We start from the raw sequence: 13,947 nt of genomic DNA on the forward strand, positions 1-13,947 counted from the left end.
ATTTGGGACACTTTGGCTATTTGTGGGGTGTGCACATGCACAAATATTTGTGCCTTTAATAAGTGTACAACCCTGAGAACAAAGGCTGACAATCAACCTTTGTGTGGTTATAATCATACCTCGCCCTATTACTCCACTTCACCTCTTACCTGATTTTGCACACACTCACACATTTTTTCTTTTTAAGATTATATTCTCCTACTTGAGCAGCATGATGGCCTAGAGGTGGAGCTCTTGCCTCACTATCAGAAGGCTGTGAGTTTGATCCTGGATAGCATCAGATATTTCTCTCACCTGGCACATAAAGAAAATATCTGCTATGAACCCCACATAGGCATCAGGAAGGGCATCCGTTCAGTAAATGCTCAGCTCCATTCAGTTGCCCTGACTCTACCCCGAAGCAAGAGATTATAAGGTTGTTAAAAGGGAAAAAATTATCCTACTTGCCAAGATATTCATTATTTCTTGATAGCTCTCCTGCCTCTATTGTTATGCATATTTAGTTAAAACATCATTGATTTCTTTTGTCAGAATTATGCTGTCTGGTGTTCTAAAAATATGAGATTCTTCCAAATCTGTACAAGTTTAATATATAAGGGACAGGGGTGGATTCTGGCCGGCTTTATTGCCGGTTCGCTCATGCGCGTGCTTTGCTCATGTGTGTAGTGGATGTGTGCAGCGCGCACATGTGCAATTCAATTAAAATTGTTCTGCGCATGCGCAGAACTCAAAAACACCACTTCAGGGGTGTGGCAGGCCTAGGTCACTGCCAGTTCCAATGACCCAAGCCACCATACCACTACCGGTTCCTACCGGACCAGGCTGAATCTCTGCTAAGGAAGCTGATGAAGAAGCTGATAACAAATGCATTCTGCCCCTAGTGTACGTGTCAGTAAACAGTAAGATTTAAAAATTTCTAATGATCCCAAATAAATATATAGCATTTTAGTACAGTAATATACCTTAACCAAAACGAGGTACAACTATGGAAACCACATTCTGCCTCATCAGTTCCATTACTAACAGCAATAGTTGAGACAGGACTAATATCTCATAATTTTTTGCATTAGGATTATTGCAGATAATTCTATATCTTTTGTTTCGCATATCCTGGAAAATAGGAAGGAAAGCAAAAAGCCTTGAGTTGAATACAAGCTACTGTGCTAGCCTGCCATTGAAAAACATTATCGTCTCCTGCAAGAAGTAGCAGAGATTTTACACTAGATGCATAAGCTGAGCACCTGAAGTCAGCAAGACACCCTCCATGAAAATAGCAATAGCATTTAGACTTATATACCACTTCATAGTGCTTTACAGCCCTCTCTAAGAGGTTTACAATGTCAGCATATTTCCCCCGACAATCTGAGTCCTCATTTTACCGAGCTTGGAAGAAAGCTGCTGGGGGGACAACGGCAAAATGCATTGGACATCCTCAAGTTTCTGGTCTTCTGCACCATATTGTATCTTCTATTTCCCCCAACCTCTAGTGCAGGGTTTCTTAGCCTCAACAACTTTTAAGTTGTATGAACCTAACTTCCCAGAATTCCCTCCAGCCAGCATGTTGGAATTGAAGTCCACACATCTGACAGTTGCTGAGGCCAAGACAGGACAAAGCCAGGTTTGGTTTGGTCATCAAAATTCTAGTGCAACCCTGAAGATAGAAGAGATAATAAAAGAGGAAGGAGTCACACCAGAAATTTATTATGAAAATCTAGGGTGCTAGAGAGAGACAGGGTGTGAACTACTGTAGACAACTTCTCTGTTTTATTAGATTTATTCTCCCTCATTTGAGTCAGCAGAAAACTAAATCAGCCAAAAGAAATTTGCTCTCCCATTGCCAATATATATCCTGATGCTATTGTTTCTGTCCTGAGAATCTGCCCATCACCTGACTTGCCTTTAAGATAATAGATAACAAAGCCTTTTACGTAGCTGGTGACTCTCCTGGTGATGGAATAAGAGGGGAAGTAGAACTTTTGTACTACAGGTGACGTAAGCCTCTGTCACTCATGGGCTGAGGACAAGATCAGAACAAATACAAATGAAATTTGTATTTATAAAATGACAAAAATCAGAACACCAAATACAAGCTGGGCAGATATGACCTCGTAAACGACCCTCACTCTGTCAAGAACCTAGGAATACTCATCTCAAATAATCTAAGCCCAAGAGCTCACGGTAGCAGCATTGCCAAAAAGGCATTAAAAGTTGTTAACCTAATTTTGCGAAGCTTCTTCTCTGTCTACTGTCCCCATTTATTTGTACTCATTTCCTTTGTTTATGTCCATGTTTATACTTATACCTGTTATCTTGTACATGTTTGACAAACTAAATAAATAAAATAAATAAAGATGAAAGCAACTCCATGCTTAGGGGACAAGGCAGAAACAAGGTGTTATGATGTTAAGATTAGGTTGTGATTAAGTGCAAGTGAGGAAAACCTTATAGTCCCTAGACCAAAGTGTATTCTTTCATTTTTCCTTAAGACATCAGGGGTGCTACCCTTCTCTTTAATACTCCCTGGAATCTAAAGTCATAAGGGAAGAAACTGTGGAAACAACTGTCTTTACGCCAAAACTAAATGTAAAACCGAAATATGCCCTATTTATAAATAGCAGACGTAATAAATGGCTGTATGATTATATGCACCAAGAGAAAAGGGGAGATCAATAATTCAAATGCATGAATGGACCTAGTGCCCAGGAAGATAAATTAAATGTCAATTCAAAACCAATTCTTGATGAGTTTATAATGGTCAGGAAAAGGGCTGCAAAGAAAAATTAGCATCAGTAACTCATTTAGAGTGTGCAGCAATTTTTGCCTTAAGGTTGATATAGTTTGATATAGATGATCCTTCCCTACTATTTGCCCTCCAGGTATATGGAGTTACAAATCCAATCATGTCTTTAGCCGACATTCTGATGGCCATGCATCTGGAGGGCACCCCGTGGGACTATCCAGGGGGGGGAAGTCATAGTAGATAGCTAGGTTTTCCTGCTGATCCACAACGTGTAAACTCTGATACTAATCTGCACATTGGAAAAGTCTTTAAGATTTCTCAGATTTCCAAATGTCATAATATAATTCACTGCTGCAAAAGAATTAAAAAGTGTACTTACAGATTATATTTTATGTTAAAATATCTTTTACAACTGCAAAGGTGCCATATATTTAGAAAAACCTATTTCATGAAAAATGCATTTGAAAATATTATTAAATATTTACAAATGCGTTTTATATATCCTGATTTCTCTTCGAGCTGCAAAAATATTTCACATATATATATATATATATGTTTTCGTAGATTTTCACGGGTGTAGGTATGCTGGTTTTGTTGTATTCGGGTCTTTTCCCGTGTAAGGTTGAGATTGTCTTTGCAACGTTTCGGCAGGATCTCACCTGCCATCTTCAAGCTTGGGCTTAAAATGGGAACGGAGCTGCCGTCTTTCTGTAAGTCTTGGTGGGAGGGGATGGGGTGCTGGCTTTGTTTCAGTAAGTGGAATGATTGTTTGTGTGGTTGTATCATGATTGGTAGATTGGTGCTGATTGGTGCAGGCTGTGTGTGCATTGTTGTTTTGTATTGTAACGGCTAGGGTGGTGGGTGGTGTTCGTTTGTTGGCTAGGGCTGGTTTCCAGATGTTTGGTACACACACACACACACACACACACACACACATTAATGTGCAAACAAGATAAAATTGAATTATGAATAAACACATGTGAAAACAAGTTGGATATGAAACAAACTGACCAATCTATTTCAACCATAATGCAACCATAATGCAAGTTCTTCTGTGAATTTTCATCAGCATAACATTAACCTGATTATTTGCAGAAGTGAAAGAAGTATTGGAAATACACCCAGAGCCTTCATAGCACCCAATTAAATATAACACAGCTATTTTTCAAAAACAGCCACCTATTTCATTCAGCTACGAATCACATGTTAAGTAATCAACAAATGATCAATTCAGTCTGGGAAAAAAATTTACAGAAAGCATCATAAATTGCTATGAATACATGGTAATGACTCCCATAAAATGTAGCCATGAATATATCAGACTAACTCATGGAGAGCAGAAATATAAATAGTTCCTATTCATGACTATTAAATGGAATTTCCTTCATCAGTGTCAGCATAATGATGGTTACAGACAAATTAGAGAATTTCTTTGCGCCCTGCTCCAGCACGTCTCTAAAGCGGGGTACCCAACCCTCTTATTCGTGGACTGGTACCAGTCCATAGCGTCTTAGGAATCAGGCCACCCCATTGGCAGGAGAGTGAGCAAACCTGCATCTGCACATTCACAGGATCGAAGTTGCACACAAAATATACCCCGTCTGGTCCATGGAAAAGTTGTTTTTCACAAAACCGGTCCCTGTTGCCAGAAAGATCAGGGACCACTGCTCTAAAGGCATTTAGAGCACTCAAAAATTAACATACAAAATTATAAAAGTGGTTAATCCTAACAGTAGGATGGCTTTAACCTTCAATTTAATCTTGATTCCCTGCAACTGCCTGGAGGAGTCCATGCGGTTTTATGGCACAATTTTTGTAGTGGTTTGCCCTTTGATATTCTTGTTAGGGCTGAGAATGAGTGAACTGCCCTAGCCACCCAACTGGCTTTGTGTCCTAGGTAGGAATAGAAATCATAGCCCCCCCCAACAGTATTTAACCTGGTACCACCAACAATCATCAAACTGGCTGTTAACAGGACCTTTAATCCATAAACAATATTTACTTTATGAGATGGTGAATGCCCAATTAGTCATCAATAATTCATCCCTTTTCTGGGTATTCACACCAGGGGTGGGTTCCGGGAGGCAGTACTGCCAGTTCACTCGTGTACTGCCAGTTCCAGCAACCCAGGCCGCCAAACTACTCGGCCGAACCAGTCCAAACCGGTAGGAACCCACCACTGATTCATACATATAATAAATAAATATTTCAAAATATAAAATGGGAACGCAACTTATCCAGAAACGCACGCATGACACATATTTGCATATTATATTATCTTTTTAGCAGAAGGAATGATTTAGCCGAAACATTTACCTATGATTCTAAATTGTCCGTTATTGTCTGGGGATGACACCAAAGGAACAGGGGGGGGGGGGGAAAGCATTTTATTGAGGCACTTTTGTGCTGCAAGTGGGAGACAATAAGGAACAACCCACAATCGTTTCTGAGAAGAGATATGGATTCCACCAAGCACTTGTGAAGAGCAGATGAAAAGACTGAGACTGACAAAAATGTGCTTGGAGAGCATGTTTAAATCTCCAGGGTCAGATGAATTACATCCTAGGATAATGAAGGAATATGCTATTCATTCAACCAAAATTTTCTATATTGTGTTTGAGAATCTCTAGAAAACAGGTGGTGGGGCCAGATCACAGGATGCAAACATTGCCTTCCATATCTTCAAAAAGAGGGAAAGGATGCTCTAGAGCAGGAGTGTCAAACTCACATCATCATGGCAGCATCACGTGACATATCGGGACTTTTTCCCCCTTCGCTAAACGGGGCTTGGGCGTGGCCAGTGCCTGACGCATCTGGCCTATTGGCCGGGAGTTTGACAGCCTTGCTCAACCAGAGTTCCAAGAAATTGTGATGGGGGTGGGGATTTTTTTTTTTAATTCATAGGCCACACAATGCTACCATTCAAACTGTAGAAAGTTTTATGTGCCATGATTCTTTTGCCAGCATGCCACTTTGTAAAACTTGGATTGTGCAGTTAGAAGTGAACTATGTTATGAAGTTTTTGTATGTTTGCTATCTTTATGCAGGGGTCCCTTCAGGGCAAAAAGGTTGACAAAGGCTGCTTTAGATAGTTGCAGTCTTTCATTGATCTCTGCCAGGCCTGTAGAGTAGATCATCAAGAGACTACTCTCAAAACATCTTGAGAACAATGCAGCGAGGAGAGAAGCCATCATTTACTGTTTCTGTGACAACCAAGCCCCCTTAACTTGTACTGAATGATTTGAAAGACTCAAACAGCAATTGCTGTTGGCTGTTCTTTCCACCTCTTTTCTGAACATGAAACGAGAAGGGGAGAGAGATTAAGTGTGCCCTAGCTAGGCCCCCAAATATTTTACAATCACCAGATGGTAGCAAAGGAATATAGGCGTACCTTGTTTTATAAAGCTTCACTTTATTGCACTTCACAGATACTGTGGTTTTTTACAAGACCCTCTACCAACAAAAAGATTACAATTCAGTGAGGCTCAGAGGGTGATTAGCATTTTTAGCAATAAAGTACTTTTTAATTAAGGCATGTACATTGATTTTTTTTAAGCATAGTGCTATTGCACATTTAATAGACTATGTGAAAATATAACTTTTATATGCATTGAGAAACAAAATAAATGGTGTGACTTGTTTTTATTGCAACATTTGCTTTATAGGGGTGGTCTCCAACCAAGCGCAAATTGCTGTCTAAAGAAATGTCTAACTCTTTGCTACCATCTGGTGATCATTTGGAATTCTGCAGCTTGTCTTTGAGCAGAGGTCACCAATCTTTTGGACCTCAGGGACCACTACATTCATAATTTTAAATCCCGTGGACTACTAATATGAATTTCTTTAAAAGATAAATAGTATTTAGGGCAATATTTAAAAAATGCAAATAATTTTTCTGCCACCAAATTTTTCTTGCAGGCCACCAGTTGTTGACCACTATCTTAGAGTATTTTACTTATGGGGGTTTAATAACACCGTTGTGATACTTGAAAGATACTTCAGATAATATCATCCAAAAGAGAGCTAAGACATCATTCTACAGTGCAGGAGACAGAAGAATGAATTTAAATTACAGGCAGGCAGGCTTTAGTTGAATGTTAGAAATATTCTGATGCTACGGATGTTCACATCTTGATTTTTAAGAACACAATTTTGTTTGTTTGTTTTAGATCTTGTTTGCCCTCTGACCTGTTCTTTATTTCTGAGTTCTGTAGCACTGTAAGATTCCAATAATGGTGCCTAGGAGACTCAGATTATCACTGAATCAGTAACTGTGTGCTGAAAAGTTCAAAAGATCTCCAACCTTACACATACCATATGCATAAATAAATAGGGAGGGAGGCACCCACTGCCAATCAAATCATAGCCTGCAATGTCTGGAAAGGTTGCCATCTCTGACTTTACTTAATGCTTTCTGATCCATTTTGGCACCATTCTTAGCCCTCTTGCAGATATGCATTACAAGCGTATATCCAAAGCCTGAGGTCTGTTCCTCTCCCCCCCCCTTCCCGCCCCACAAGCTTGGGAAAATGTTTGGGGGAGGGGGCCTCGCCTCGCTTTGCTTTGCTTTGCTTTGCTTTGCTTTGGCTCATGCATTGAACATCAGTGGGATTCCCTTCCCTACTGGTTCGCAAATGTGAGTGCACATGCCGCGTCTGCACATGGGCACCGCCTTCTGCTCATGCGCAGTGCTCACACATTACATCGGGATGGGCGGGCGGAAGCTCCCACTGCCGCCACTACCAGTTCACCCGAACCGGAGAGAACCGGCTCAATACCACCTCTGATCTTGGCAGCATTTCTTAAAATTTTGCTTTTCCATTCCCCACTTTTAAAAATTATGGAAGACCGCAAAGAGTTTTCATTTGCAGAGCTCATATGTTATCAATATTCACCATATTAAAAATTAAAATAATGCATGCATAGGATGTTTATTTATTGAATAATGTAAAAATAACAATATTAAACCTATTTTATTTATTTATTTATTTATTTATTTGGAAAATTTATATTGCAATCTACTCGCTCATGGCGACTCAAGGCAGCTTACAGGGGGGAAAAAACACAATATAAAAGAAATAAAAATAATTTAAAAATAAAAATAGTAAAATAATAAAATAATCGCCCCCCACTCCGGCAACAACACACACTCATATCAGCCATTTAATGGGCTCCATCCCACTCTGGGTTCCCCAATTATTATTCATGTGATCTTGATTCTATCCCTCTGTTTATGTAGCCTAGAACTGTGTTGGCTTTTTTGGCAGCTGCTGCACACTGCTGGCTGATATTTAAATGGTTGTCCACTAGGACTCCAAGATCCCTCTCACAGTTACTACTGTTGAGCAAGGTACCACCTTACATCTTTATGACATGTTCTAAATAAAAGTTGATCATATTTAATAACAACATTTCTAGACCTCTTTTCTTAATCACTGTTTACAATGTATATCCAATTTCCTTTTATCAAACCAGTACATATATATACATTATTTTTAACTACATTTGACTAAATTTTTTATTATAAGCTTTCATACATAACAGAGTTTCTAAACTTCCTTTCGTAGTCACCATTTGCAATTTATATCAAATTTCCTCTTATCAAACCAATACATATGAATACATTGTTATCACTATCAATTATTTATCTAACTATATCCATTATCACTTCATTTTTTACATAATGCTCTAAATTTAACTAAATTTGACTAATTTTTTATTATAAGCTTTCATATATCAACCTGTGTCTTTCCAGTAATAGTGCAGTCTTACGTCTTTTGCCATTTGTGGGATTAGTCTTCTGGTTGTTTCCTTAATAAGATTTGCATGGACTTCTCTTCGCAACTTGTTGCTTGTTGCATATCTTATATAACCATCATATTTAAATTACTCTTAGAGGTCCCTTCCCCAAAATTGCATTACCCAAATTTATCAAAACTCCAGATGTGATTCTTTACAAATGTGATCCTTCTGCTACGGTAGAATCATTGCAGAAATAAAAAGACACAAACTATGTACTAAATATATATAGATATAGACATATATGCAGTCTCTGACTACCAAATACCTGTGCGTGCCTTAAAGCATAACTACATGTTCCTATACTCCCTTCGCCTATTTTTCCCCTCGGTGCACTTATGTGTCATGGATGTTCACAGAGGCAAAGGAGAGGTGTGTAAGTACCTGTCTGAGATATTATGAAAAAATATACATCTGCATGATTTGCATGATAAATGACCCTGTTTTGCCACTGTAACCCATAGGCTTTTCCAAGATAAAAAGAGAGACAATACCAAGAACAAGAACAGGCACTAGTTGGCACTTACCTATAAGATATTCAATCCAGAATTGGTCCTTCTCTGGATTGTATGCACGATTGAATACAATCTGAATATGGAAAGTCTGTCCTCGGCGCACAATCAGTTTGAAATTGTAGTATTTGTCTGTGTGGTGCTGCTTCTTATTAATTTCATATTCACGGCTGAATACATGGACTTCTTCGACTTCCAGAATATCTTCACGTAAACAGAGATAGAAAACATGTTTTAAAGCTAGCACAGCCATTTCCCCACAATTAATTCCATAGAATTAATACATACATAAAACTAAAGACTCACCTGTTTCGATTAGCCGGCCTGGCCCACTCATAGTTTTATCTTACCTCCTGGCAGATATTTAATTGGGGAATTTCATGGGTAATTATTTTAAATTCAATTTTTTGGGGTATTTTTAGGGGTTGTTTTTAAATACTGCTTTTAATACTTTACTTGAAGGTACAGTTTTATATAGCCTCCTCCATTTATGTATTTATGTATTTATTTATATGCATCCTATTTGTGTTTTAGCCTGACTGTACACCGCCCCGAGTCCCTTTTGGGAGAGGGGGCTGTCTAGAAATACGAAATAAAGTAAAGTAAAGTAAAATTTGCTTAATGTATTTCACGGAAAATTCATACTTATGTCAGTGAGCAATTTCTCTGCCTTTGAACAGATCATTGGATTGTGAGGTAAAGAATTTTTCTCAAATATCTGAGGATAAATGAGAGTAACTACCTTGTGAGAAAAGGTGGCGATACTTTAAAAATCTATGCTTTTATCATTTTAGATAAGACAAAGATCTTCCTCTTTATTTCCTAGATTATCCTTCGTATTAAGGCATAAAAAATTCCACCCTTGACTTGTTAAAGAATAAACAAGAATAAACAAGCCAATCTAGCAACCAATTTTGTGATAACTTCCTACATTTTTAATAGTCTGAACCAAGGAACATGCCAGATTTTATAAAGCTGATGTTAAGACTTCACTAAAAAAAACCTCTGACAGTTAACTATTATGATTATTTTCCCCCTCTATCATTGATTGAAGTAATACAAATTAAATCCAGGAAACTGGTGTTATGGAATATTATATTTAGCTTTGAATTTGTCAGTTTTGGACTTGCTACTTCTATTTTAACGTATTTATTTTTCATATTCAACTAATATATTATGCTTGCTACTTTGTGAAGATCTATGTCATAATCAAAACTGAATTGAGCTGAGTTTAGCAATGAGCCATGCATTCACTCCCATTTACTATACAACAAAGTGAGCATCTCAGATAATATATATGGTTGAAATACCAGTATAAATTAAGAATTCCAGCAGTGCTCAGTTTCTTACAATCTATAATATATGTTTCTACGTATTTGGAAAAGAGGTTACTTTTCCACCTTGTTTAATATTTAAAAACAGCATTCAATAAACATAATAATCATGATTATTTAAGTTATTTGGATGTTGTTTCAGGCCCTGTGATTTGGAACAGTGAACATTACTTTTCTTCTTGGTGGACTTTTAAAGAAACATTCAGCATTCAAACGTGATATATATTAGCTGCTATTGGGATATTTATTTTTATTTGGCTGAAAATATAACTCTGGCTTGAAAAGGATATTTTATTTATTAACATGGCTCTAGATCCCACATTCTTTAAAGTGTTCTCTGGCTTAATGAGTGTTCATATCAGGCCTTTAATTTAGTATTAGCAGGCTTCCAAAATTCTGTTTTGAACAAAAACTTCTCAGTTTCATCGGCTTTTTACTTAGACACACAGTTGACAAATGTTCTTCCAAGTGACTGCCCTGTGATGTTGGAAGAAATCATGAGATCTGAAGTTTTATTTTGAAGAATGAATGAATATAGCAAATTTCTAAACCTCATGACACAGGGTGGGAGCGAGCAAAACTACACAACCCATTTCTGCAATTTTGGCAGTGAATACATATGAAATTGTACACACATGTGTTTTATGAGGTCCTTGGTGTTCTCTAAGCTTGGTTGTTGGCTTGCAGATGTTATCCAACAAAATAACATTATGTTACCTACCCAACTGGATATGTCTGCAAGTCAACAATCAAGCTCAGACAGCACCAAGGACTCTACAGTTCAACCTTGAATGACATATATTCTCTTCTATTGGACACAAATTTTGCCAGACCTGTTTTCCACAAAAACATGCACAAACAAAATACATTTAGGATTGAGAAAGTGAGGGAGGGTTGTTAAAAGCTACAGGAACTGCTGATTTATCTAACGTAACTAGTATAATTGTTGAAATGCTTATTAACAGCTCTTCTCAGCTTTTTCCCCATTCCCAACTACAGAACACCAGACTTCTGACCTTAAAGGAAGCCTCATCAATGATGCAGACCCTTTGAAGACAGATAATGCAGCCTGGAGGCAATTCTACCACTTCCAAATTAAATTTTAATTCAACAGCTGAGCGCCCTTATTGTAATGTTGAAGCAGAGTCCTGTGGTTAGTCTAGGAAAATATACCGCTTTTCATGCCATTGGCCATTGCAAAAACACACTAATAAGGCTCGTCTTTAGACAGACTAAAGAACCTCAAGACAGCAGCTCCCAAAGGATTAATCACCCAGTATCATTCTAATAAAGCCATGTTGCAAGCTGGTTTGGGTTTTATAACACATATTACCAGTAGATATTTCCACCCTGCCAAAATGTAATTTAAACTGTGTCCTGCTGCCTCAAGTAGTATATGAATCAAATCACAAGAGAGAGGAGCCCTTTATTTTCCTGAAGCAAGGTAATCCTCAGTTATACCAAAATCTCTCCAATTTAAAACCTCAGTTGCTAATACCAAGGCTACATTCTGACTTATAGTTGGAAATACATAGCAGTGCAGTAGGAGAAGGAATACGAGGTACGGCCTTAGGATTTTACAACTAGAAACAGCTTCCCCACCTCGGCACAGCTTCCCAAATCTCTCTCACATGATGCTCCTCAAGCTACATAAATGTAGAAGAACACTAGGTGGCAGGAGACAATGTTTTCTGAATATCTGGGCCTCTAGATTTTTGCAGTCCACGTATGGGATATAGTGAGGAGAGGGTGAAGGGAGACTTTGTGAATGAAAAGAAGGACACTTTGTGAATGAAAGGAAGGGTGACATGACAGCAGTGTTCCAATATCTCAGGGGTTGCCACAAAGAAGAGGGAGTCAAGGGTAAGAGAAGAAGCGATGGAAACGAATCAAGGAGAGGAGCAACCTAGAATTAAGAAGAAATTTTGTAACAGTTAGAACAATTAATCAGTGGAACAACTTGCCTCCAGAAGTTGTGAATTCTCCAACACTGGAAGTTTTTAAGAAGAGATTGGACAACCATTTGTCTGAAATGGTATAGAGTTTCCTGCTTGAGCGGGGAGTTGGACTAGAAGACCTCCAAGGTCCCTTCCAACCTATTCTATTCTGTTTGTGTAAAAATGTAAAATGCTGTTAGATATGAAGACACAGTGGCATTCTGAAAAAAGAAAGAAAGCAAAGATGAGGAATACACAGACAATTTTCTCAAAAGAGAGAAGTAAGAAATGTTGTGCTTCGGGGATTTATTTTGGGATCTTGCTTAAGGTTAAATATTCTTCACTTAGTCATAAGCATGAGCCAGCCAAATTTGTGGAAGATAGTGCACAAATGTGGCTAGAAGCACTCCAGAAGAAACTACTGTCACTGGGTGATTGATCAACCAAATTGCAAATGAAATTTAATAGAAGTAAATGTAAAGCTGTGAACCCCTCTCCCCAAGGTCTGATAGTTTGTATGCTATTTATAACTAATATACCAAAGATTTAGGAAAACATAATGGAGATCTCAATGACAGCTCAGGGTATAGCCAATTCCATCCTAGAAATCACAAGGAAGGGAAATGGAAATAAAGCCGCCAACATTGTAATGAATTTTAAACATCTCTATTGTATATCTGCACCTGTGATGCCCTCATATACAGTAAATCTATTGAGCAACTCATTATTATTTGAAAAGGGATGTAAAGCAGCTGGAAATAGTATAGAGGAGGAAAAGCAAAGTTGTTAGGAGGGGCAAGTTCCTTTACCTTGAGAAAATGCTAGAAAATTTGGGACTCTTAGGTGGGAAAAATGGTGGTTGAGCCCTGATTGAGGTGTATACATGGATGAAGTGAACCTCTCTGCCCTCAAAATACAAGAATCAGCAGTCATCCAATAAAGTTGATTAGAAAGAGATTTAGAGAAGACATAAGAAAATGCAGTAACAATTTCTGTGATACATTATCAAAAGAGCTAGTGCTGGCTGCTAATTTGGATGTTTTTAAAAGGGGGGGTTGGATAGATTTATTGACAGTTCTATACACGGCTACTAATCTTGGAGATTCAATATTATCTTAAGGTTATGAGCAAATAACCTTCCAAATTCAGTTTCAGGAGAACAACTGAACAGGAGAATGTTTCTACCATCTAATTATGAGCACTAAAGAGGTATCTGAAGTTCTGGGCTGTTGTAGAAGCAAAATTACTTTATTTAGATATACTGCCTGCTTGGTTTCGTAATATTACTGCTAGCATCGTCTTTATTAATGCTGGATAAAGATGGGCATTGGTCTGCTCCAGCAGATTATTCTGATATTCTTATATTTTCCTATTCATTTGTTTTTTTTAAATCTGAAGCAGAATTAGAGTTCAAGAGTTACAAATTTCTTAATACTTCTGCTGACATTGCAAACAAACCACAAAAACTTTTGCTGATTTTCATGTCACACTGAGCATCATGGCATCCGAGAACTTTCATCACATAACCTCAAAAAGTAATGATTAATCTGCCTTCAACTGTACATGAATTTCACAATAATGCAGGCAGAGTGCTAAGGTCTTCTTCTTTTTTTCAACAAACAATA

The 13,947-nt window shown here is 37.9% G+C and overlaps 1 protein-coding gene and 1 long non-coding RNA gene across 3 annotated transcripts in view; both read right to left on the reverse strand.

The window, feature by feature from the left end:
• The window catches only part of LOC309391197, a 330,437-nt gene that overhangs the window by 292,231 nt on the left and 24,259 nt on the right, over positions 1-13,947 (reverse strand). The gene's annotated exons all lie outside the window — the stretch shown is intronic.
• F13A1 (coagulation factor XIII A chain) overlaps positions 1-13,947 on the reverse strand; it is a 129,232-nt gene that overhangs the window by 101,140 nt on the left and 14,145 nt on the right. For both annotated transcript variants that reach the window (XR_014175241.1, XM_081951380.1), the window contains exon 3: positions 9,067-9,255. Coding sequence is in view for 1 of the 2 variants with exons in the window: in XM_081951380.1 (XP_081807506.1) it covers positions 9,067-9,255 (189 nt within the window). In the remaining variant the exon portion in view is untranslated. The remainder of the gene's footprint in view (positions 1-9,066; positions 9,256-13,947) is intronic.

This window comes from Natrix helvetica (genome assembly GCF_964273705.1).
Source record: "Natrix helvetica genome assembly, chromosome: 4".
In the NCBI taxonomy this organism is placed as follows: Eukaryota; Metazoa; Chordata; class Lepidosauria; order Squamata; family Natricidae; genus Natrix; species Natrix helvetica.